Source organism: Sus scrofa, chromosome 7, assembly GCF_000003025.6.
Source record: "Sus scrofa isolate TJ Tabasco breed Duroc chromosome 7, Sscrofa11.1, whole genome shotgun sequence".
Lineage (NCBI taxonomy): Eukaryota > Metazoa > Chordata > Mammalia > Artiodactyla > Suidae > Sus > Sus scrofa.
Window position 1 is genome coordinate 38,559,726 of NC_010449.5, and position 26,946 is coordinate 38,586,671.

Consider the following 26,946-nt stretch of genomic DNA (forward strand, 5'->3'; position numbering starts at 1 on the left):
AGGTTTCCTGCTGACACATAACCACCTCTCAGACGACGGTGTTATCAATGTCTGTCAAGAGGACCATACTGGCAAAAAACAATGGGCAGAAGATCTAAACAGACAGTTCTCCAAAGAAGACATACAGATGGCCAAGAAACACATTTAAGGATGTTCAACATCACTCATTATTAGAGAGATGCAAATCAAAACTACTCTGAGGTACCACCTTACACCAGCTAGAATGGCCATCATCCAAAAGTCTACAAACAATAAGTGCTGGAGAGGGTGTGGAGAAAAAGGAACACTAGTACACTGTTGGTGGGATTGTAAATTGGGGCAACCACTGTGGAAAGCAGTATGGAGATTCCTCAGAAAACTAAACATGGAACTACCATTTGATCCAGCAATCCCACTCCTGGGCATCTACCCAGAGAAAACCATGACTTGCAAAGACACACGTACTCCAATGTTCATTGCAGCACTATTTACAATAGCCAAAACATGGAAACAACCTAAATGTCCATTGACAGAGGAGTGGATCAAGAAGATGTGGTACATAGACACAATGGAATATTACTCAGCCATTAAAAAGAACGAAATACCGGCATTTTTAGCAACACGGATGGACATAGAAACTACCATGCTAAGTGAAGTCAGCCATACAATGAGACACCAACATCAAAAGCTTTCACTGACATGTGGAATCTGAAAAAAGGACAGACTGAACTTCTTTGCAGAACAGATGCTGACTCACAGACATTGAAAAACTTATGGTCTCTGGAGGAGACAGTTTGGGGGGTGGGGGGATGTGCTTGGGCTATGGGATGGAAATCCTGTGAAATCAGATTGTTAAGATCATTATACAACTACAAATGTGATAATTCATTTGAGTAATAAAAATAAAAAAAAAAAGAGGACAATACTGGCACGTGTGGCTATTTTGTTTTTCAAGAAATCTCAGATTAGTCTAATTTTAACTCCCTTCCACCATAGCTCAGTGATCAAATAAACCAAGGCTGAGTTTACCCTCTACTAAGGTGTGTGCGTCCCTGTACCTGAAGGCCTCAAAGAAGTTTCCCAACCTTCCAATTCCACAAAGAGCTCTTACCTTCGACTCCTGAGCATTATCTGTTTTCTGAAAGAGAAGAAGTGTAAAGATCCAATGTTTTTAACGAGGCAAAGACTACGTAATAACTTTCCACCCCCATAATCTAGGCCCTTGAACAATGATTTTTTTTTTTTCCTTCGGTCTTTTTGCCATCTCTTGGGCTGCTCCTATGGCATATGGGAGGTTCCCAGGCTAGGGGTCTAATTGGAGCTCCGGCCTACGCCAGAGCCACAGGAACACAGGATCCAAGCCGCGTCTGCAACCTTCACCACAGCTCCCGACAATGCCAGATCCTTAACCCACTGAGCAAGGCCAGGGATCAAACCCACAACCTCATGATTCCTAGTTGGATTCGTTAACCACTGCGCCAGGATGGGAACTCCAACAATGATTTTCAAATATAGACTCTACTTTAAATCTTGGAAAAGAAGACAACTTTACTAAGAACACATAACTGATATTCTACCAAAGGAGGACAGGTTATTTGAGTTTTAGGCAAATGACAAAAAGTTAAAATTTAAATAACTTACACAAATTTATTAGGACATTCAGATCCACAAAGACAAAGAAAACAGTTTACAAAGAAATATAACTAACATGAACAATGAAGCAGTCTCAATATTGCTAGTGAGGAAAGAAATATAGTTTAAAACAAAGTATTAGCACTTTTTCCATATTTAAATAAAGACAAATTACAACTGGCAAAGGTACACTGAAATGATATAACGTTAAGAGAAAAAAGCAAGAAACAAAATTAAATGAATACAATTTATGACCACATGTGTATGGACATAACTATAGGAAAACCATGTACACAAAAATGTTAAATGATAAACAGATCAAAATAGTGTCTGTTGAGTAAATTAACAACTTATAATTGTATAAGCTGGAAAACCTATTCCTGAAGTACTTGAAAACCTACTATCATTTGCATCATAGAGGACTTATACACCTAGCTTCTTTTCTCAACTTCCAAAAAATGTTTTTTTCTAAGAACAAGTAGTAAGCCTTCATCATCAGTGATCAAGGAGAGATGTTCATGGGGCAGAGATGAGTAGCATCCTCCCACCGGCATCTACAGATGCTGCCCCAGAAGGGAAAGGGATCCAGGCAACAACAGCCAAGTCCAGCCTTTACCCTCCATTCAAACAAACCCTGCATTTTCAATTGGATCCTATCCTCCTGCCTGGGACCTCCTGCCCCCTGGGACCAAGGGATGGATGGGACAGGGAGAGGAAGCCTACTCATTCCATCCTTGTTTACCATTCAGCCCACTCCACAGTTGGGAAGATGAAGGGATGAAAGCAAAGGAGCTATAAGTACACTTAAAAGTTTCCAGTACAAAAGATGTTGCCTGGTGTGCTCTGGTCCTGGGCACAGGTGGTGGGGAGAACAGAAACCAATGCAAGCTAAAGAAAACCACCAGCGGATGTGTGTCAGAGCATTGGCCATGCTCTGGCATGCTGGCTTGATGTCTAGGGCATCCAAGCATTCATAATTTGTTCACCTTCTCTTAGGGATTAAATCTCATAGGGGAAAATGCAAGTTGCTGGAGTTGGATTAACCCACTGTGCCACAGTGGGGGTGCCACACATAGATATTTAAATGCAAATACTTTGCCATTTTCTTTTGAAAAATCCTGGGGTGGGAGTTCCCATCATGGCTGGCTCAGCTGTAACAAACCCAACTAGTATCCATGAGGACATAGGTTCGATCTCTGGTCTTGCTCAGTGGATTAAGGCTCTGGAGCTGTGATTCAGGTCACAGACACAGCTCGGATCTCGAGTTGCTGTGACTGTGGCGTAGGCCAGCAGCTACAGCTGACTTGAGCCCCTAGCCTAAGAACTTCTATACGCCATAGGTGCAGACATAAGAAACCAATCCATACTATAAAACTGGATTGTGATGCTCATTGTACAACTATAAATGTAATAAATTCAATGAGTAATAAAAATAAATAAATCAAAAAACCAAAAAACAAAAATAAAACCCCAAACCAAACCAAAACAAAAAAGAAAAGCAAAATAAAAATCTTGGTTTGGGGATGTATTTTTGTGGGAAAGAGTTCATTCTAGTAAAAAATGGGGCTTGAGGAGTTCCCTTTGTGGCTCAGTGGGTTAAGGGTCTGATGTTGATCCTGGGGGAATGCAGGTTCGATCCCTGGGATTGCTCGGTGCATTAAGTACCTGGTGTTGGGAGTTCCGGTCGTGGTGCAGTGGTTAACGAATCTGACTAGGAACCGTGAGGTTGCAGCCAGACTGGCTGTCCCTCTTCTGCACAAGAAAAAACCTCATCCAGAAGAAATACCAAAGATCATGTAATCAAGATTAATAAAACTTGGCAGTTACGACTGCAAAAAGGACCAAGATCTCGCTTGATCATTTCTAATACAATTTGAGACAGAACATCTTTATTATGGTTAAATAGGATAGGAGTTCTCTTGTGGCTCTCAGCAAGTTAAGGATCCAGCGTCGTCACTGCTGTGGCTTGGGTTGCTGTTATGGCACGGGTTTGAACCCTGGCCTGGGTACTTCTGCATGCTGTGAGCACAGCCCCCCAAAAATTAATTCTAGTTTTTCCTGCCATCTTTGTTTCTTTTTCTCTTGTAAAATAGACTTTTCTTTTGCATTAACTTCAAAAAAACAAAAAACCCACGTGTATTAGAAAAGAGTATTTCGGGGAAGTGGGGGTATCCCTTACCACTTGTTGGTACTTGTTTACATTTTCTTGAAGAGTGTTAAGTAGAAAACTGAAGATTTTTTCCATGTTCTGGGTTAATGTTTGCTGGATATCCCTTCTTCTTTGAGGGGGCAAGGTCTGAAAGGTCACGACGTCCTCTGCTAGTCGCAAAAGGATGAACATCACTAATTCTGTCTGTGTTTCCTATACCAATAGAAGTAAGCCAGTTAAGATAAACTAGAACATCTTTTTCATTATAAATGTCCAAAGGCACTTTCCTGCTGATAAGACAAACAAATTCCTAAAGAGCAAACAAAACCAAAAACCTGAATTAATAAAAGCTGTATTGCATACCCCTTGTTTGGAAAGAGTGTCCAATTCTACCAGCATGTCTGGCCAGTGCTGTGGCCACTCTCGCTTGATCATTTCTACTACTATTCGAGACAGAACATCTTTAATATGGTTCTCCTCTTCCAAAATGTCCAGTGTTCCCTGAAAAGGAACAAGAAATATTAAGAGGTCTGCAAGACTGAATTCAAGGGGAAAAACTGGGCTTTAAAAGGGTACAAGGAGTTCCCGTCGTGGCGCAGTGGTTAACGAATCCAACTAGGAACCATGAGGTTGCAGGTTTGATTCCTGGCCTTGCTCAGTGGGTTAAGGACCCAGCATTGCTGTGAGCTGTGGTGTAGGTTGCAGACGCGGCTCAGATCCCGAGTTGCTGTGGCTCTGGTGTAGGCCGGTGGCTACGGTTCCAATTAGACCCCTAGCCTGGGAATCTCCATATGCCAAAGGAGTAGCCCTAGAAAAGGCAAAAAGATAAAAATAAAAAATATAAAAGGGTACAAAACCCATGAGCAGGCCTACTTTTAAACTAATCTGAACAAACGAACCTGTTCTCCATGTCTGAGTCACCTGTCCTGCATTCTCACTAATCATTCTTCCCACTTAAATAAAGACTGGCAATCACATGGAGCAAGGAAGACATCACCATCCTTCTCTTTTAACAAACTCAAGAGACTCTCATTTTGTAAAAGGACCAGGGTAGAAGAGTATGGAAATAAGGAAAATAGTGAGACGCTGATAAAATGGGAGAGTTAGGAGCAAGTAAATATTTTACCAGTAGTTCCATTATTGTAAGGTACAGAAAGGCCATTACTGGGACTCTCTTCTGAAGTCTGATACCAAGATTAATGAATTATGACTTCTACCAAGTTTTCTCAGAACTAACAAAATACAAACCCTAGCTAACTAAGTTAGTAATTTTGAAGGTAATTTTTTTCCCCTATTAAGACAGGAGACGGAATTCCCATCGTGGCTCAGTGGAAACCAATCTGACTTGCATCCATGAGGATGCAGGTTCGATCCCTGGCCTTGCTCAGCGGGTTAAGGATCTGGTGTTGCTGTGAGCTGTGGTGTAGATCACAGACCCAGCTCAGATCCCACATTGCTGTGGCTGTAGGGTAGGCTGGCAGCTACAGCTCTAATTTGACCCCTAGCCTGGGAACCTCCATATGCCATGGGTGTGGCACTTAAAAAAAAAAAAAAAAGACACTAAGATAAGACTGCGGATGAAAAGGGGCATCAATTCCCCTTTTCATGCCTTTTGTGAAAAAACAACAAAAAGGCTATGGATACTAAAGCTTTTTTTTTTTCTTTTTTTGGCCACCCTGTGGCATGTGGAGATCCCGGGCCAGGAATCAGATTGGAGCCACAGCTGTGGCAATGCCAGATCCTTAAATCACTGCACAAGGCTGGGGATCAAACCTGTGTCCCAGTGCTCCAGAGACACTGACAGTCCCAATGCACAACAGCAGGAACTCCTGTTTGTTTGTGTTTTAATGGCTACACCCACAGCACAAGAAAGTTCCCAGGCCAGAGATGGAATTCGAGCCACAACTTCAACCCACACCCAGCTGCAGCAACGCTAGATCCTTTAATCCACTGCATCGGGCTAGGGGTTGAACCTGAACCTGCAGAGCAACCCAAGCCACTGGAGTCTGATTCTTTTTTTTTTTTTAATTTTACTCAGTGAACTTACTACATTTATAGTTGTACAATGATCATCGCAACCCACTTTTATAGCATTTCCATCCCAAATGTGCTGGGGGTTTGGGATGGAGTCTGGTTCTTAATCCACTGCACCACAGTGGGGACTCCAACTTTTTAAAAAATTTCATTAGAGTGCAGTTGACTTACGATGTTGTATTAGTTTGAGGTAAAAACATAAAGTCATATTCTAACTCCTGAAATAACGCATTCAGTATATTTTTTATTGCTAGTATCATAAAAAAATTGTTTCCGAATAAAAGGAAACAACAGCAAAGTGCAATCTAATTTAGAATTGATTAAACTAGAATCTTATTCATTTACTAAAAATGTTTAAATATTTTCTGCCATTTTTATAATTTTAAAAACAGAAATCAACAGTAAGGGATTAAGAGAAATGTGATATACTATGATTAATAGAGATGGAGGTTCCTTTCATCTTGAACATAATATTCAATATTATGCAAAGCATGCTGTTTGACCTACATAGAACCAGTAGTTTTTTATATAAATGCTATGTTGGAAAAGTCACATTTTGTCTAAACTACCTGTCTTTCGACAAACCATTCCTTACATTTGCAGTCAGCTCCATGACACTGTTCTTCAGATAGACCTTCTCCAATCGAGACATGCTGTTCCACCGAAACCTGGTCACCAAAATGCACAAAGAACTACATTAGAAGTCTTCTCTTCCAAAGAGACTAGCTTTGACTCCTGTGTTAAAATTCCACCGGTGATTTCATTAAGAAATTATACTTTTGATTTTGTATCCTCCCAAGAATGAAGAAAAAGCAGTCCACTTTTCCACTAGCAGAAAAATCCTTGAGAAAGAGCTTTATAGAGGCAGTGGTCCATTAATTGGAATCTACACAGGATTTGTGCAGAAGCGAGCTCTTTCTCTTGATTTTACTGACAGACCAAAAGCAAATATATACCTGGGACAACTGCAACAACATAGCTGCTTTTCAGAAAATAGAATCTTGAAAGCTCTATCTCCCTTTCTGCACCAGCTTACAAAGTAATAGCACAATTCCAGAAAAACTTTGGTTAAATCTCAAAGGCTGATTCTTCTGATAGTCACTGGGGATACTCAAGTGACTCAAGATAGGAATGGTTTTCAGTTACTCCCATATAATCCTACTTGAATTTGCCATTCAGAAGGAACACCCTCAAACTTAAAAGAAAAAAAAAAAAAAAAAACAAAAAAAAAACAAAAAAAGGCACAGTGCCTAATCAGAGATTTATTTACCAGTATATTGAATTATTCTAAAAAGATTTTTAGGAGTTCCAGCTGTGGCCCAGTGGAAACCAATCTGACTAGCATCCATGAGGATGCAGGTTTGATCCCTGGCCTTGCTCAGTGGGTTAAGGATCTGGCGTTGCCATGAGCTGCAGTGTGGGTTGCAGATGTGGCTTGGATCTGGCATTGCTGGGGCTGTGGCATAGGCCAGCAGCTGTAGTTCCAATTGGGACCCTTAGCCTGGGAACCTCCATATGCCATAGGTGTGGCCCTAAAATGCTAATAATAATAAAATAAAAAAACATAACAAGATTTTTGGGGGGGTTCCCATTGTAGCTCAGCAGTAATGATCCTGACTAGGATCCATGAGGATGCCGGTTCAATCCCTGGTCTCACTTAGTGGGTTAAAGGATCCGGCATTGCCATGAGCTTCGGTGTAGGTTGCAGATGTGGCTTGGATCTGGCGTTGCTGTGGCTGTGGCTTAGGCCAGCCACTGTAGCTCCAATTTGACCCCTAGCCTTCAAACTTCTATATGCCGAATCTGTGGCCCTAAAAAACAAAAATAAATAAATAAACAATTAAACAAACAAATAAATGAAAATGAAAATTTTTCAATTTAAAAATTTAAAAAAAGAGTTTTAGGTTTGCTAGCATATATTAGGAACTCAATAAATGCTAGCTGCATGACTATGAGCTAATATTTGCAGAATGCTTAGCGTACTCTACACAAAGGAAGAACTGGAAGAAGAAAAAGGTTAAGTTCTAGATGAGAGCTCCCTGAGGCTGTGATAACCTCTCAGGGATTATTCCTTTCTCCCTGGGGATTGCTCTTTTCTATTCACCTAAAGAGTACTTCTGAGTTACCCAAGAAATAAAAGATTTGCTTTCTCACACACTTTGGTGGTAAGCTCCAAAAGCTCCTTACTTGACAACATGTTCCAAGATCTGAAGGCCAAAATGTCTGACGATGGCAATTTGTGTTTTTTCAGCCAAACGCAAGCCACAGGGGACACAGATAGGGCACTTTTCTTTAAACTCCTCACAAAACTGAAAAGAAGAAAAATCAGTGTTTCCCTTAGAAGCCAAAGTGAGGGGGACTAAAAAAAACCTTCATCTTAAAACTCCAATCTGTGCTATATTTTTAAGTTGCAAAATCTACGTCAATATTATATGAATAAAGAACTGATAAACACTCCTTTGATAGTTCGATTTCCCATGCCATGGCCAACTAATGTTGGGGGGAAAAATGACCTAAATGAGTAAAAAATTATTTTAGACACATTCCCTTGAAGTACATAGGGGTGAAATGAAAACAATTTCTAGGATTCACTTTTAAAATCCTTTGGTGAGGGAAGGGATAAAACAAATGTGGTACAATCTTCACAACTGCTAAGTTTAGGTGAGGTATATAAATGATTATTGTCCTATGCTACTTTTGTGTAGAAAAACAAACCTAATAGAACCCAAATGTTTCTGATTCCAAATCCTGTGGCACACATCTATATATCGTAGTTTCCCTCTAATGAGGCTGACTCTATGAAGTTACAATAGAACCCAAATGTTTCTGATTCCAAATCCTGTGGCATACATCTATATATCGTAGTTTCCTTCTAATAAGGCTGACTCTATGAAGTTACATCTCTTAAAATACACAGAGCACAATTATTTTCTCCTAGTGGAGAAAACCCACATACATTGTTTGATGGGAGAATAAGCTCGAATTGTATTAGCATTACCAAATTATACAAGAGTCAGTCCCCATAGCAGAGCACGCGGCAGTCAAGCAAACTACTTTTAGGAAACCAAAGGGCCCTTGCTAAAATGCAAAGTAAGTGGTGGAAGTTCATCTTTGCCCAAAATAGCCCAAGAGTATCACACAATAAGAGACCTGGTGGGGGGTGGTGGTGTGAGAACTAGCCCAGAAATACCCAAGACACAGAAGAGGGTTAGGGAGAAGTCTAAGGATGTAAGTAAAGAGTCACAAGAAGGGCTTGAGTTCGGTTAGAGTGGGTCGGGAGACTGAGTCAGCAGAGAAATGTTTAGTTCAGGGGAGACCATAAAGAATGTAGCTGGGGTTGGCGACCGGTTGGACACGTGCGCTACGAGAAGACGAGGGGATTTTGGGGATGTGGGTTTGGGAAAATAAAGTGAGTGCAGTCGGCTGCGGAGGGGGTCGTGGCGCGGCCAAGAGTGAAAAGAAGTGGGGAGAGGGGGAGGAGAAAGCAGTGGGAAGTGGTGGCGAGAAGAGGCGGTCACAGGCAGCTATGGATCAGAGAGTGTCCCGAGAGAAGGGCAGGCGCGGCAAGTAGAGAAGGCGGGGAGTGGGAAGAGGCGCGGAGAGCGGCGAGGGGAAGGCCCCCCGGGGTGGGGGGGACGGAGGTCCAAGGGCCGCGTGGGCGGGAGGCGGCCGGAGTTATTGGCTGCGCCAGGACGGCTGGAGCTGGGGGAGGGTCTCGGGGCAGGCCCAGGGCGCCAGACCCCAACTACCTTCAGGGCTTCTAGCCTGTAGCGCTGAGTCGAGCTGGGGTCCATCATGACCGTCACCGCTTTCACCAGCTCCTCGCACAGCGCGTTCACTTGATCCATCGCCATGGTTAGTGCCACGCGCCGCGAGCACGCACCACGGCCGTCCCGGGAGCACGAGGCAAGGACCGCTCCCTGGGCGGGCTCACAAGCTGGTACCGGGCCGCGGCGGGCTGGGGTGGGGGGGCGGTGGGGAGCTGGAGGAGGAGCGTGAGCAGCAGAAGATCCAGCCGGGAAGAAGCCGGCGCTGCGCACGCGCCCAACCCACCACTGCGCATGCGCCCGCGGAAGTGGCGGCTCCCTTGTGACGGTTGCAACTCGGTGGGCGGAGCGGAAGACGTAAGGACCGCGGTGCGCAGGCGCGTCAACGGCCCTCGGCGGCGCGCGCGCTGTCTGATCGCTGACGGGAGGGGCTGTGGGCAGATCGCGCTGGCTCAGGCTGAACACGCCCGGCAGTGCGGACTGTTGCCCCAGGCGAGGATCGTCTGCAGCCCTTGGTCCTTTCCTTGGTCTTTACCGGCAATAACTCTCTCGAAAACGACTGATCCGCTGCCGGAAAGAGGACCGATATTCAAGACCCCTTCATCTTCCTTCCAGTGGACATCGAGCCCAGCATCGGCCGCATCCGCGGGTGGCGGTTTTGCCAGGTGTCACATTGGTAAGAGAATTTAGAACCGTTCGATTTCTGTTTTTAGCCTTTTCGTGTTGTCTTGGCTATTGGTTGTATAATGTAGCAGTGACTGGTGACAGCATGCGGCCGAAATTTCATGAAATAGAAATACTTGCTCATTGAGAAAAGGCCTTGGTATTTATTGCCTCTTAAGAGGATTTTTATGGGGGGAAAAAAAAGGTAGCTCTTGAACCTTCCTCTTCACCTGTTCTTATTTTCCTCGGATGTATCGTCTGATCGGCATCAAACTTGTTTTGTGCAAATTGGGATAAATTGAGATTTTTAAAGATGAATACTTGCAAATACTGAAGGTTTGTACACTTTTGATAATTCGAAGTGCCAAGATTTCAAAGTAGTGTAATCCTTATTCCCAAAGGAGGGTTTTGGCAGAAAGTGCGTTTCACTTTTTATCTTTACACAACTCTTACTTTTTCAAGCAAAATACGTAAACTGAAAATTAAAACAGTTAAAATCTGAATATCCGTTTTGGTGTTTCTGCGTTTAGGAAATGTTTGCTGGGCTTAAGTCACTGCTCCTAATTCGTACTCCACTGCTAGTATTTGTATCTAATATGGTACTATCTGGGGGGGGGCGGTGAGTGTGTGAAACAATGAAGTACTATTTTTAGTCTGGCGTTATCTGTTCCAGTACTACAAAAAAAGCGCTTCCAGATAAAGTGATTGCTGGCATGGTTTTAGCTTATATAAACACTTATATAACAAGTGTTATATAAACACTTATAAGTGTTTAAAGTATCACATTCTGCCTGTCTTAGGTGGGTGGAATTTGTGAGGAATTAATAATGCCTTGACAACTCTGATTTTTTTAATTCGTCATTTTTCTAGCTTTGTTGTTGCATAACACTGTTTTCAAGGTGAATGTTAATTTTTGAAACTTTTTAAACAAGAATACAGTTGAGTGCTTACTCAACTGTATAACCTGTGTTTTTCATATTTAAATAATGAATTACTGGTGTTTCTATAAGTATCTCATTTGTTTTAGGTCAGTGGTTCCTAATCGACTGTATATTGGAGAGAACTTTCAAAAATCAGGAGGCCCAGGGAGTTCCCATTGTGGCACAGTGGTTAACAAACCTGACTAGTATCCATGAAGACGTGGGATCGATCCCTGGCCCTGCTTTTGGGTTAAGGATCTGGCATTGCTGTGAGCTATGGTGTAGGTCACAGATGTGGCTAGGATCCCATGTTGCTGTGGCTGTAGCATAGGCTGGCAGCTACAGCTCTGATTCGACCCCTAGCCTGGGAGCCTTCATGTGCCCAGGGTGCTGCCATAAAAAGACAAAAGACACACACACAAAATTTAAGATGCCCAAGTCACACACACACACAATTAAATTAGATATCTGATGGTAGAAGTCAGAAATCAATAGTATGTAAAAGGTTCCTAGATAATTCCAATCTGTAGCAAAGTTTGGAAGCCATTGCATTGTTTTATATTTTTTCTTCCAGATTTCTAATAATGTTAAATGCAATATTAGTCTGTATCCATAAGTTTTGTTCTTTCGATCTAGCATCCATACCTTTATGTATGTCTCTCTATGAATAGTATGTAGTATTGTTTTCTTCTTGTTTTTAAAAATTTACATGAATGGGAGTTCCTGTTGTGGCTCAGCGGAAACAAACCCGACTAGTATTCATGAGAATTCAGGTTCTATCCCTGTCCTTGTTCAGTGAGTTCAAGATCTGGCATGGCCTCCATGAAGGTCCCAGGTGCAGCTAAGATCCAGCATTGCTGTGGCTGTGGCATAGGCCAACAGCTGTACCTCCGATTCTACCCCTAGCCTGGGAACTTCCATATATGCCCAGGGTGTGGTCCTTAAAAAAAAAATTACATAAATGGGTAGAAAGTCGCCATTAGAACACTGCAAAGTAATTGTTACAGGCCAGATCCACTGATGGGTGCTTAGTGGTTAAATGTTGAGGAGAAACAGGATGTTTGCATAGTCCCAAAAATCTCGACTAAGGTATTAGTTACAAAAGGAAAAAACAGTAACTCTGCAATGAGAAACCTAGCAAACACTATTACAACTAAATGATAAGCTTAGCATCACTAGTATTGACATAATTGACATTGTGTATCTGCCCACATGGTACTCAGAGAAAAGCAGAACATGTCCATAATATTCTTGCCCAAAATGCATAGCCTCAGTCTAATGAAGAGAAAACAGCAAACAAACCTAAATTGAAAAGATATTCTCAAAGTAACTTAGTAGTTCCCTTCAAAAGTGCAGGGGAGTTCCTGTCATGGCTCAGTGGTTAACGAATCCGACTACGAACCATGAAGTTGCGGGTTCGATCCCTGGCCTCGATCATTGGGTCAGGGATCCGGTGTTGCCATGAGCTATGGTGTATTTGCAGACTCTGCTCGGATCCTGAGTTCCTTTCGTAGACTGGCAGCTACAGCTCCGATTAGACCCGTAGCCTGGGAACCTCCATGTACTGTGGGTGTGGCCCTAGAAAAGACAAAAAAAGACCAAAAAAAAAAAAAGTGCCAAGAACATGAAAAACATGAAGTGTCACAGATTGGAGAAGACTAAGGAGACATGATGACTAAATTGAATCCCGGAACCAAAAATGGGCATTAGTGGAATAACTAGTAAAATTCAAGTAAAGTAGTGTGAATGTTATACCAGTTTTCGTTTTTAGTTTTAATAATTGTGCTGTGTTAATGTTAGCCTTAGGGGGAAGTGGGTGTAGGAGAGCCCTATTATATTTGCAATTTTCCTGTAAGTTTTAAAGCATTTCAGAATAAAAAGTTTTAAAAATTCACATGGCTGCTATGATATTATATATCATTTTCTGCTTCTCTTTTGCCTGAATTGGTATTTGAGATTTGTCTTTAAACTAAATTAACTGTTGGCCTTATCCCTCCACTGATGTGCATTGTGGTTCTAATTTGCATTTCCCTATGACTAATGATGCTGAGCCCGTTTTCATATGTCTGTTGACTCTTCGTTTCTTTTGTAAGGTGTCAGTTCTTTTGGGGGATGGGTATTTTTAAAGCTTTTAATATTATTACCTTCCTAAAGTTGTATCAACTTATTATTCTCCTACCAGCAATGTATGAAAATGTCTGTTTCATTCTCGTTAGTTTCCATGCTCCCATGTTTAGATAATTCAGCAATGGAAGACTGACGATGTAATTTTTCTTGGTACTTTGGCTTAGGTATCCTTTCTAACCATCCATAAAATTTTGTCTTACAGAAAAATGTCTAATGGACAAGACCGGGTAGTTGCTCTACTGGACATGGACTGTTTTTTTGTTCAGGTGGAGCAGCGGCAAAATCCTCATCTGAAGAATAAACCTTGTGCAGTTGTGCAGTACAAATCATGGAAGGGTGGCGGGTATGTACCGTAGTTACTGTTATAACTTTCAACTGCTATTTTTATCTGTAAGAATACATGGCACTATGCTAGGTCCTACATTTGAGATTTCTCAACTGCTGTGATTGAGAGTGAATAGTAGTATCAGTGACCTAAAAGTTTCTATTATGAAGTTTATAGCTTATTCATCCTGTTAAATTTTAATGATTTTTGCTTGTGATCATGTATTATTTTTTTGTTCCCCTTTTTTCCTAACCATAGAATAGTTTCAGTAAGTTATGAAGCTCGTGCATTTGGGGTCACTAAAAGCATGTGGGCAGATGATGCTAAGAAGTTATGTCCAGATCTTCTCCTGGCACAAGTTCTTGAGTCCCGTGGAAAAGCTAACCTCACCAAGTAAGAAACAAAGATTACAGGGAATGGAAGACTGGGAAGAGTTTCATGAGGCTTAGAATTAATGTTTCTAATTTGTTTTGTGTAAGTAACTCTGAAAAAATTCCTTTTCAGTCAGTGTGAAATGAAAAAATTTTAATGCTGTGTTTTAAGAACAATTCAGAGTCATTATTACTTATAATAATTGCTACCTTTAATGCCCTTTCAGTTCCTTAGTTATTTAAAAATTGGTTGTTATATTTAAGACTTAATATCAGTTCCCATGTTGTAAAGCCAAAAGTCTGAAGTATTTGGAGTAATTGAATTGACTGTGAAAACTAAGAGTTTTTCCAGAGAAGGCTAAAGTCAGATTCACATTCTAGCACAGTATCTGGAATCATTTGCCAGAACTGAACAATCTCGAAGAAGCTTACCTTCTCTGTTTTTGAACTGAGCTACCTCTCCCAGATTTTAGAAAGTTAGCTTTGGAATGAGAGACATTAGTATAGGCATGGCCAGGTTAGAGGTAGCTACAAGCCCCAGCCGTTGTAACATTCTAAGAGCTCATATATATTGAGCATATGTCATATGCCATTCACTGGCAATGTCTCTTAAATAACACATTGTTAAAAGGTAGGTTTTAGTATTACCCCACTCTCCACTCCTCCCTCCCCTACACACACACACACACACACACACACACACACACACACACACACACACGTGTGCGCACACATAGATGAGGAAACAAGTTTAGAGAGGTTAAATAATTTAAGTTCTCATAGCTAGAAAGTAAAAGGTTTCCGTTTTTTTCAGATTTCCACATTCTCGCAGTACACTACACTGTGTGATGTGTGATCATGCTTTGAATTGGAACTTGAGGTGTTCTTGAGTTCACCTATAAATTAGTCTAAAGGTGGAGTGTCACAGCCAACCTCCTCACATTGGAGTTATTGCCAGAAAAGAAGAGATTTGAAGTTCTCTTGTGGCATAGTGCATTTCACTGCTGTGGCCCCAGCCACTCCTGTGGCAGGTTTAAACCCTAGCCCAGGAACTTCTGCATGCCATGGGTGTGGCCAAAAAAAAGAGAGACAGAGAGAGATTAGACTTAAGATGAACACCCTATTGACGATCCGGCATTGCCGTGAGCTGTGGTGTAGGTCGCAGATGCGGCTCGGATCCTGCGCTGCTGTGGCTCTGGTGTAGGCCAGTGGCTATAGCTGTGATTCGACCCCTAGCCTGGGAACCTCCATATGCCGCAGGAGCGGCCCAAGAAAAGGCAAAAAGACAAAAAAAAAAAAAAAAAAAAAAAAAGATGAACACCCTAATCCTAAAGTAGAATTAATTTAGCTAATGTCCTTATACTACATTTCATTGAATAGAATTTTATGCTGGTAAAGACAGAGAAACTTCCTAGAAATATAGTTGACTTCAGGATGTGATTTAGATCATTTATTTTACCTTTTTTAAAATTTATTTTACTCTTAATATCTTCATCAAAAAAAAAATCTTCATTAAATAATGAACAAAGGCAGTTTCAGAAAATTTAGGAGTAAAGTAGACCAGAGAGTTATTAAGACCTAATAATTTAAATTACTATTTTAATAATTAAACTGAGATACTAGGTTATAACAATAAAAATATGATTTGCAAAAACATATATATGCTCTAAGTTTATGAAATGATCTTATTTTATTTATTTATTTTTTTTGGCTTTTTGCCTTTTCTAGGGCCACTCCTGTGGCATATGGAGGTTCCCAGGCCTAGGGGTCCAATCGGAGCTGTAGCCACCAGCCTACGCCAGAGCCACAGCAACGCGGGATTCCATCCATGTCTGCATCCTACACCACAGCTCATGGCAACACCAGATCCTCAACCCACTGAGCAAGGGCAGGGATCGAACCCACAACCTTATTGTTCCTAGTCAGATTCATTAACCACTGCGCCACGATGGGAACTCCTGAAATAATTTCAAAAATACCTTGGAGTAACTACTTCAGAGTCAGTGGAGGAACACAAACTACTACAGTAGAGTATCCTTTCCTTGCTCTGTAGATGTGTGAGTATATTGTGTGCCTATGTTCTTGTGCATGATCCCACTCTTTTTTTTTCTTTGAGTCTGACTGTTCTCTGTCCAGCCCAACAAATGATTAAAAGACAAAAAGCAAAATCTTTCTCTAGTTTTTTCTTTCTCTACCATTTGAGAATGTTTTAAAACAATAATTATACTAGTTCTTATAAATGTCTTAATGAAGAGTTACAAATATTTCCATTTTTGTGATAAATAGGTTCAACAAAAACAAAGAACTTGCTAAATTCAAAATAGAAAAATCCACATCTTGCCATAGAAGACTAGCTTTATACAGCCAGAAGAGTTGGTTGTTATGGTTTGACTAGAAAGTAACATAGTGAGATTGGTATCCCTGAGGTAAGGCTGTTTGCTTATCCAGATGCATCACCACATTCTAGGCATTTATCTTCAGCTTGATAATTTGAATGTTGCTATGTTCAGAAGTGATTGGAGTTGGTTGGTTTTGGTTTTGTGAGTGTGTATGTGTATGTTTATAAATAGTGAGGATCAGCTCACATGTTAAATTAAATGTTGGGTGAAATATAAAATCCATATGCTACTTTGTTAATTTATAATGAAAAATACCATCCTGGGTTTGCTGATCAGTGTAGTGTTCTCTATAAGTTACCTCTTGTGTCCGGCTCCTTTTTTTTCTTTTCTTCCCTGCTCCTGTGGCATGCAGAGGTTCCTGGGCCAGGGATCAAACCTATGCCACGGCAATGACAATGCTCTATCTTTAACCCACTGAGCCACCAGGGAGCTCCAAGTTACCTTCTATATGAAGATAAAAGTAGAAGTGGATTACTATGTGATGGGTATTTGAAAATAACAAAAGGAATAGGTGATCATAGTAAAATGTTTCCTAGTTAAGCTAGTTTGAAGCTTTCCTTTCCTCTTCAGAGAGATTCTTGTCATATAGGCATGTTTGTGGTCTAAATGCTTTCTGCCTTGGTATGCTAGTGTCACACTAAAAATGTGGTTCTTTCCCTAGCTTTTGTTATTGACCTTCTGTCTGCTTGAACTCTCTAGTTGGGCTACTGTCTAGTCTCTGTCAAGCCATTCCTCATGTTAAGGAGACCTTACACTGATTATGTGTATTAGTCTATTATGAGAGTGGGGGATGGAGCTGACCGTCTCAATGTTGCCTCCACTTATTGCCTACACAAATAACCCTTAAATGTTTTAGGTACCGGGAAGCCAGTGCGGAAGTGATGGAGGTAATGTCTCGTTTTGCCATGATTGAACGGGCCAGCATTGACGAGGCTTTTGTGGACCTGACCAATGCTGTACGAGAAAGACTGCAAAAGCTCCAAGGTCAGCCTGTCTCAGCAGACTTGTTGCCAACCACCTACATTGAAGGGTTTCCCCAAGGCCTTACAACAGCAGAAGGGACTGTTGAGAAAGGTACTTCCATAGCATCATATTGCTTCTGCTTCCTGCCTTTGGAACCTGCTTTGCTTGGTCACGCTGATCCTTCTTGGATTGATTGAGCGGAAACTTAAACTACAACGTGAATGAATCACAAGGACTCACATGGAAGGATATACAAATTCTCTTATCTTTCCAGGTATATAGATTTGAGAAGCTGTAAAATCTGTATACAATCAAGTTTCTCTTTAGACATAACTAGGGCAGATTATAAAGTTATCAATAGAAGTCTGGCTGAGCCCTTCTATCATTTGTAGGTTAATTTATATTGTAACTTGGTTTCTATGTCATAAGAAGGGTGAGCTATTTATATTTAAGGGGACCTCAAGAAGAGGGAGTTGAGTTACTCAAAATTTCTAATCAGTTCATACATAATGTCATCAGTAGGCTGCTCAAGGCCTCCCTCATTTTATTTTACTTTTCCTCTTCATAGTCATTCCCCTACTCCCTTCCTACTCCACAAACCCTCTGGCACTCATTGATCTATATCTTCTTAAATATGTATATATCTTTTAAAATTGTACAGTGTTGGAATTCCTTTTGTGGTTCAGCGGTGGCTCAGTGGTAAAGAACCGAACTTATATCCATGAGGATGTGGGTTTGATCCCTGGCCCTCCTCAGTGGGTTAAGGATCTGATGTATCTGTGGCTGTGGTGTAGGCCAGCAGCTGCAGCTCCGATTCAACCCCCTAGCCTAGGAACTTCCATATGCCACAAACGTGGCCCTAAAAAGAAAGAAAAAAATTATACAGTGTTGCTTTGTATGCGTGCTTTTAATTCTTTTTGTTTGCTGTTATTATTTTTCCTTTATTTTATTTTATTTATTTGTTTGTTTGTTTTTTGTTTGTGCCCGTGGCATGCAAAAGTTCCCAGGCCAGGGATCGAACCTACACTGCAGCAGTGACCCACGCCATAGTAGTGACAAGGCCAGATTTTTAACCCACTGAGCCACCAAACTCCCTTTTTTTCCCTCTATTTTATTTACTTATTGAAGTGTAAGTAATTTACTATTGTATTGGTTTCAGGTGTACAACATAGTGATTTAGTATTTTTATTCTTTATGCTTCATTTAAAGTTATTGTAAAATAATGGCTATATTTTCTTGTGCTGTACAATAAATTCATACTGCTTATTTATTTTTTACATAGTAGTATGTATCTCTGAAACCCCTATCTTGCCCCTCCCCTTTCCCTCTCCTACTGGTAACTGCTAGTTTGTCTTCTATATCTGAGTCTGTGTTGGTTTTGTTATATTCATTTGTTCATTTAATTTTTTAGATTTCACAAAACAGTGATAATATACAATATTTATCTTTGATTTATATGTGTGCTTTTTAAATTTGTGCTTTTTAATTACAAACTGTATTGGGTTATTAATTAATTTTCTTTCATTGGTGATTTTATAGACCTATCCATGCAGCTATATTTATGTGTAAATGATTCTGTTTAATTACAGCATAATCCATGGTATGGATCTATCAAGTTTCCAGAGCATTTTTCTAGTGATGAGCTCATTGGTTGCTTCTAACTTCCTTCTGTTTATTTTATGAATGTCCTTATGAATCCTCTTTTGGCCTTATGCAAGGGTTTTCCTGTGAAATAGCTTCAGGAGTGGACTGCTAGACCATAGGATATACAAATACACTTAGTTTCACTGCCAGATTGCTCCCAACATCACTGTCACAATTTGTTCTACCTCTGACAGTGCATAAGAATTCCTGTTTCCTCCACATCCTCACCAACAATTGGTATTCTCTAATATTTAAAAATATTTGGCAATGCTCTGGCTATAAAGGGGTATTTTGATGTTTTTGGTTTGTTTTATGTTTCTCTATTCACTAATGGAGGTTGAGTTTCTCTTCATGTACTTGTTAGTCAGTTGAGTTCCTGCTTTTATTAATTGCTTGTTTATAATCTTCACCTAATCTTCCATTGAATTTCATGCTATTTTTTTTCTTTTCTTTTTTTTTTTTTTTTTTTTTTTGCAAGAGTTCCTTGTGTATCCTAGTTATTGGTCCCTTGTCTTTTTTTGGTTTTTGTTTTTTAGGGCCGTACTCACAGTATATGGAAGTTCCTAGGCTAGGGGTTGAATCAGAGCTGCAGCTGCCGGCCTGCACCACAGCTGCAGCAATGCAGGACCTGTACCGCAGCTCACAGCAATGCCAGATCCTTAACCCACTGAGTGAGGCCCGGGATCAAACCCGCATCCTCATGATACTATTCAGGTTCTCAACCTGTTGAGCCACAATGGGAACTCTGCATTTAGTGATTTTTATTTTTTTATTTTTATTTTTTCTAATTTAGGGCCACACCCACGGCATATGGAGGTTCCCTGGCTAGGGGTCCAATCAGAGCTGTAGCTGCTGGCCTACACCACAGCCACAATAATGCGGGATCTGAGCTGCATCTGCGATCACAGCCTATGCCACAGCTCATGGCAATGCAGGATCTTTAACCACTGAGCTAGTGAAGCCAGGGATCGAACCCACAACCTCATGGTTTCTAGTCAGATTGGTTTCTGCTGAGCCACAACAGGAACTCCTAGTGATTTTTAAATTAAAAATTTTGAATTATATTTCTAACCTTCTGAGATTTGGAATCCAGTGTGTTTTCCCTATTCTTTCTCATCTAAAATTTTAATTGATATAATATACATAAAGTGTAAAAACTATACACTTTATAGTATACTTTGACTAATTTTTACAAATCAAATCCACTTGTATAAGCAGCACCTAGGTGAAAAAGAAACCAGAATCCCCCTTGCCTACCCTCCCAGCTCTTATCTGTCCCTCCCCCAGCCCCGTCTCTTACATAATCACTGTCCTAATTTCTATTTAGCTCATTTTTGAACTTTATAAAATTGAAATCATGCAGTATACACTTGAGTCTGGCTTCATTTGTTCAACGTTGTGAGATTCATTCATTCTGTTGTATGTAGTTGCGTTTACTCTCACTGCTGTGTAGTATTATATTGTATGAATACACCACAGTTTATCCATTCTACTGTTGATGGATATTTGGGTTCTTTCCAGTTTTGGACTACTAAGAATGCTGCTTCTGTGAACATTCTTGTAAATATCTTTTGGTGAACAAGTATGTGCATTTCTATTGGGTATATGACTGGAAGTGCTCAGTGGTGGGGTTTGCTTCTATTCAGCTTTAGTTTGCCTGTGGTCAGCATTAGTAGACACTACCAAAAGTTTTCCAAAATGGTTCTCTTGATTTATAATTCTAAATTTAAATTTAGCAGCATATGAGAGTTCTAGTTGTTCTACATATTTTGTTTTCAGCATCTTACCCATTTTAATGATCGTATAGTGATATGTTGTGGTTTTTCTCTTCAGCATCTTATCCATTTTAATGATTGTATAGTGAAAACATGTTGTGGTTTTAGTTTGCATGTCTCTGGTATTAATAAAATTAATACCTTTTATAAGTTTGATGACCATTCTTTCATGAAGTGACTGTTTAAGTATTTGCTCTTTCTTTGGTTGAATTGTCTTATCTCATTCATGTATAGGACTTCTTTATGTATTCTGGATATGAGTTGTTACCAGATATGTATATTGTATCTCCTAGTTTGTGGCTTATATTTCACTCTCTTAATGGTGGCTTTTGATGAACAGGGGTTCTTTTTTTTTCTTATTTTTTTGTCTTCTTTTTAATTTGATCCAGTCTATCTTTTTTTTTCTTTATGGATAGCATTCTTTTTTTTTTTTTTGTCTTTTTGCTATTTCTTTGGGCTGCTCCCGCGACATATAGAGGTTCCCAGGCTAGGGGTCGAATCGGAGCCGTAGCTGCCGGCCTATGCCAGAGCCACAGCAACGCAGGATCTGAGCAGCATCTGCAACCTACACCACAGCTCACGGCAATGCCAGATCCTCAACCCACTGAGCAAGGCCAGGGATCGAACCTGCAACCTCATGGTTCCTAGTTGGATTCGTTAACCACTGCGCCATGACAGGAACTCCTATTTTATGTTATTTTAGAAGCTTTATTTTGCCTCTTACATTTAGGTTTACAATCCATTATGTGTGTGTCTGTAGGGTGTGAGGTAGAGATCAGAATTGCTTTTTTTATTATATGAGAATCCAATTATAACATCCTTCTTAAAGCTCTGCACTTCTCTGTAAAGGTTTTGTGCATTTGTTATATTCCTAAATTGCTACTATGATTTTTGTATTTTTTCTATTACAATTTGCACTTGGTTATCGATGTGTAGAGGAATGATAAGTGAATTTGGTAGTAAGTTCCTCTTTATTTTACCTATCTGACAAAAACTTGAGATATAATCTGCATGAAAGTGCTTTAATAAATAACGTTTAAAAATATTTTATTAGGAGGTCCCACTGTGGCTCAGTGGGTTAAGAAACTGACTAGTATCCATGAGGATATGGGTTTGATCCCTGGCCTTGCTCAGTGAGTTAAGGATCAGGCGTTGCCATGAGCTGTGGTGTAGGTCACAGACGTGGCTTGGATTCCCTGTTGCTGTGGTTGTGGTGTAGGCTGGCAGCTGCAACTCCAATTTGACTCCTAGCCTAGGAACTTCCATGTGCCCCAGGTATGGCACTAAAAAGAAAAAAATAGGAACTTCCATGTGCTCCAGGTATGGCACTAAAAAGAAAAAAAAAAATGTTTTTTCTTACATTAGAATAAAAGTAGGTTAATAAAAAGTTACTTTTGTGGTAATATTAGATCATGAAAGTTCTAGATACCAGATACAGGAGAATCTGGGTCTTATTTTTTAATCAAATATGATGAAAGTAGAATTCAGCTAGATCTCCCAGAACAAAGATTTTGCACCTAGAGGCTTTTCAACACTTTTTAGTAGACATTTTCTAATACTGTTTTTCGTTTTGCTTTTTAGGGCTGCATCCGCAGCACATGGAGGTTCCAGGCTAGGGGTCCAGTTGGAGTTACAGCTGCCAACCTATGCCACAGCCACAGCAGCATCAGATGTAAGCTGCCTCTGCCCTCCACCATAGCTCAAGACAATGCCAGATCCTTAACCCACTGAGCGAGGCCAGGGATCGAACCCACAACCTTATGGTTCCTAGTTGGATTTATTTCTGTACTTTTGATAAGGGCTATATTTAAAATAATATATCCATTCTCCCTTTCATATGTAACATGTACTTTTAGAACTATTACTTTGTAACATTATTCTTAATTAGAAGAGCTCGTTTGGTAAAAATCTTTGAAGGTTGGACATTAACCGAAAAGATACAAATCTATATAGCAAGTTAGCTTCTTCTAGGAGCTTGTAAGGGCAGTCTCTTGTTACTTGTAGAAACAATATAGATTTGTCCAGAAAAAGCTCTAAGAGATTTTCACTTATTTCTAGTTACAGTGGTGAATTTTCCACGGATTTCATGTTTTAAAGTAAAATGTGAGGTGTTAAATAGTTGTATGACCGCAGATCTTTTAGTTCTTTAGAGAGAATACAGTGGACAATGAAAATGTGCCACTAGGAGGTGAAGTTATGGTACATTTTCCTTTGTTGATCGATTATTATTTATTTTTTTCTGGGGCCAGAGTAAGGGAGGTTTTTTGGGGGGCAAGGTGTTCTGTTTTTATTGTTGGTGATGGCTCTTTCTTTCTGACTTAGGTTTGTGTACTACATTTTATCATGTGGCTAATTTTTTAACATAAATATTTGGAATTGGTTTTATAATACTTTATATTATTTCCTTTCTTCTGCTGACTTTTGGTTGTGTTTGTTCTTTTTCTAATTCTCTTTCTCTTTTTTTTTAATCTTTCCTAGGGCCACAACCACGACACATGGAGGTTCCCAGGTTAGGGGTCTAATCAGAGCTGTAGCCACCAACCTATACCAGAGCCACAGCAACTCAGGATCCAAGCCGTGTCTGTGACCTACACCACAGCTCATGGTAACACTGGATCCTTAACCTACTGAGCAGGGCCAGGGATCTAACCTGCATCCTCATGGATACCAGTTGGGTTCATTACCACTGAGCTGCAATGGGAACTCCAAATCTTTGGTTCGTCAAGGGTTTTTTTGAGGGCTGAATGCCCTTTTGAAAACTTGTTGAAGTCTCTGAACCTTTGCTAGTCTATGAAAAATACGTATTTATATATAAGACAGTTTTGCATGTGGTTTTCAGGCAATACTCTGAAACCCACATACCTCAGAATAAGACTATTATACATTACATTGGTTTTTAGGGGGCAGCTCATTGTTGAAGAGCTCTCTGGTGAAGATGATGATACATACCTTTGTTGGTGGGCAAATGTTACTTCAAGTCAAATAGATGGACATGCTCCTCTTTCTTCTACTCTTATGTATGTTTTTATATAAAATGGCAGTGTTTGTAAAGAAGTCTTATTTCTGTATGAGGAAATAAAAGATAGATGTTAAGGAAGAAGTTGCTTTATTATTGTATCTAGTTTAAATATTAAGCTTCAGGAGTTCCCATAGTGGCGAGGTGGTTAATGAATCCGACTATGAACCATGAGGTTGCGGGCTCAGTCCCTGCCCTTGCTCAGTGGGTTAACAATCTGGCATTGCCATGAGCTGTGGTGTAGGTTGCAGACGTGGCTCAGATCCCGTGTTGCTGTGGCTCTGGTGTAGGCCGGCGGCTACAGCTCCTATTGGACCCCTAGCCTGGGAACCTCCATATGCCGCGGGAACAGCCCAAAGAAATAGCAAAAAGACAAAAATAAATAAATAAAAATAATTATTAAGCTTCATATGCAATGATATCATCTTATTTATAGTCTTCAGAGCAGTGCAATGTCTAAGAAATGATTTATGATGATATTTCATCTCATACTCTTGAGTCTTCATATGATGTGTGCAATGGAAAAAAAGCATATAACAGAAATTAATTGATCTAAGTGCATCTATCCTCTCAAATTATTTTTCATAGGTGTGACATATTTCAAAGCTAGGAAAAGAGACCAAGTATTTTTAATATTTTGATATTGAAGTTTCCATTCAACTTTACTGTTCTGCCTCTTAATGGGTCCTATCTGCCATGTTGCATTTGCAGCTTTGGATTTTCTGTTTCTGAAATAGTCATGTGTGGAAATTGTAAATAGTAGGATTACTTAAAAATAATACTCAAAAATTACCAGAGTGAAAACTTTCCCTTCAGGCCATTTTGTAACTGGTTTGTGTTATCTAAAGAACTCAATTGTTCGCTCCTCCTTTTGCTTCCTCTTCATTAAGTAAATATTAAACATCTGAATGCATATTGCAAGAAATAGTTATGTAGCAGTATAAAAAATATAAATCAACTGTCAGAGAAGAGAGTTGTAAGAGTTGGATAGATTGTTTGCAGGCTTTGAAGAAGTAAGTTTCCATATTGTAAGAGGGCCTTTGGAGGGAGTTCCCATTGTGGATCAGCGGAAATGAATCTGACTAGTATCCATGAGGACGCAGGTTCTATCCTTGTCCTCTCTCAGTGGGACCTGGTGTTTCCATGAGCTGTGGTATAGGTCACAGGCAGCTCGGATCTGGCGTTGCTGTGGCTTTGGCATAGGCCAGCACTACAGCTCCGATTTGGTTCCTAGCTTGGGTACCTCCATATGCTGCAAGTGCAGCCCTGAGGAAAAAAAAAAAAAAAGAGGGCCTTTGGAGAAGGTGCCCATGGCTAGGCTTTGAGAGCTGTCCTCTGCTGATAGCCAGCAAGAAAGTGGGGGCCTCAATCTTACAGCCACAAGATAACAAATTCTGCCAACAACCAGAGGGAGCTTGGAAGGCATTCATCAGCTCATAGCACAGAGGAAGGCATACCTCTTATCAGTACAGGCAGGGACTTCTCTTTTGTAGTATGGTCTCTGGAGTTGTGGACCATAGCTAGAGGTTTATCAGTTTAACCTGAAGTTTTGGCACAAATTACCAATGTTCACTCTTATGATAGTTTTTTTCAACTTTGTACTGGACGTACAAGATGGCATAACAAGAACAGTAGAGGAAATAAAAGAGGTGAAGGAAGAAGTAAACAAGTGACATGACCATTCAGGTGATATGGCCATGTTTATAGAAAATCCTGGCATTCTCACCACGGTGGGTTAAGAATCTGACTGCAGTGGCTTGGGTCACTGGAGAGGTGCAGGTTCTATACCCAGCCCAGCGTAGCAGGTTAAAGGATCTGGCATGGGCACAGCTGTGGCTTGGATATACTCCCTGGCCTGGGAACGTCCATATGCCGTGGATGCAGCCATTAAAAAAAAAAAAAAAAAAACCTAAGGAATCTACCCCTCCCTAGGAAAAAACAAAAAAAAATAAAAACAAAAAACCCTACAATGAGTAAGATTAGCAAGGTTACAGGGGACAAAGTCAATATGCAAAAGTAGGTAGTATTTCTATATATTAAAAACAGGAAGGTGAAATTTAAAAAGCAATAATAGCATTTGCAATAGCATGAAAATCATGAAATTAGAGATATATTTAACAATACATGTGAAGAGCTAGTTCAGTGAAAACTACAAATCATCTGAGAAAGAAAGACTTAACACTACCTCATTTTAAGAATTAACTATAGGAGTTCCCGTCGTGGCGCAGTGGTTAAGGAATCCGACTAGGAACCATGAGGTTGCGGGTTCGGTCCCTGCCCTTGCTCAGTGGGTTAACAATCCAGCGTTGCCGTGAGCTGTGTTGTAGGTTGCAGACGCGGCTCGGATCCTGCGTTGCTGTGGCTCTGGCATAGGCCAGCAGCTACAGCTCCCATTCGACCCCTAGCCTGGGAACCTCCATACGCCATGGGAGTGGCCCAATAAATAGCTAAAAGACAAAAAAAAAAAAAAAAAAAAAAAAGAATTAACTATAAATTTCCAATAACTAAGGCAGCATGGCATTGTATGAGACATACAGATGACTGCGAAGAATAAGAAGTACATGTATAGATGCCAGCATTTTTTTGGTCAGCTGATTTCCACAACGGTACCTAGATACAGTCAATAGGAAAAGGAAAAGTCTTTTCTCAGCTCTCATGGACATTTTTCACCAAAAAACTGAACTGAATCTTCTTTCCTCTAATTCATCTCAGTGTTTCAGAGAACCACCAAAATTTTATAGATTCCTTTTATCAGAGTCTATCAGAGAAGGCAAGAAGTTCCCACCATGGCTTAGCAGAAAGAAATCTGACTAGTATCCATGAGGATGCAGGTTCAATCCCTGGCCTTGCTCAGTGGATTAAGGATCTGGCATTGTCGCGAGCTGTGGTTTAGGTCGCAAAAACGCCTTGGATCCCGTGTTGCTGTGGCTGTGGTGTAGGCCAGCGGCTATGGCTCCAATTCCACCCCTAGCCTGGGAACCTCCATATGCCGCGGGTGCAGCCCAAAAAAAAAAAAAAAAGGAGAGAGAGAAGGCAACAAAGGAATACTGCTCATCCTCTGTGGTCCTATTCCATTGACCCGGATACAGAGTAACGGGATTGCAGCATTACCTGATCCAGGAGGGCAACAATAACAAAATCTAAAGCAGAGAAAATTTAGCTTTACTAGTTAAGAAAAAGAA

At 40.5% G+C, this 26,946-nt stretch overlaps 2 protein-coding genes across 9 annotated transcripts in view; one reads left to right on the forward strand and one right to left on the reverse strand.

Annotated features, from left to right (window-relative positions):
* Window positions 1-9,833, reverse strand: part of XPO5 (exportin 5) — a 38,855-nt gene extending 29,022 nt beyond the window's left edge. The window contains exons 1-6 of the mRNA XM_005666037.3: window positions 9,544-9,833; window positions 7,982-8,103; window positions 6,390-6,462; window positions 4,124-4,261; window positions 3,791-3,973; window positions 1,091-1,117 (exon numbers count right to left, since the gene is read on the reverse strand). Of these exons, the coding sequence (XP_005666094.2) occupies window positions 1,091-1,117; window positions 3,791-3,973; window positions 4,124-4,261; window positions 6,390-6,462; window positions 7,982-8,103; window positions 9,544-9,648 (648 nt within the window). The 5' untranslated portion in view covers window positions 9,649-9,833. The remainder of the gene's footprint in view (window positions 1-1,090; window positions 1,118-3,790; window positions 3,974-4,123; window positions 4,262-6,389; window positions 6,463-7,981; window positions 8,104-9,543) is intronic.
* POLH (DNA polymerase eta) overlaps window positions 9,486-26,946 on the forward strand; it is a 32,584-nt gene continuing 15,123 nt past the window's right edge. Inside the window, exons 1-5 of one of the 8 annotated variants that reach the window (XM_021098757.1) lie at window positions 9,966-10,237; window positions 13,474-13,614; window positions 13,855-13,989; window positions 16,254-16,393; window positions 17,223-17,603. In XM_021098757.1, coding sequence (XP_020954416.1) covers window positions 17,570-17,603 — 34 coding nt within the window. In that variant the 5' untranslated portion in view covers window positions 9,966-10,237; window positions 13,474-13,614; window positions 13,855-13,989; window positions 16,254-16,393; window positions 17,223-17,569. Of the gene's footprint in view, window positions 10,238-13,473; window positions 13,615-13,854; window positions 14,071-16,253; window positions 16,394-17,222; window positions 17,604-26,946 lie in introns of all 8 variants that reach the window. The other 7 variants (XM_005666043.3, XM_003356630.4, XM_013977964.2 and 4 more) reach the window with 7 other exon arrangements.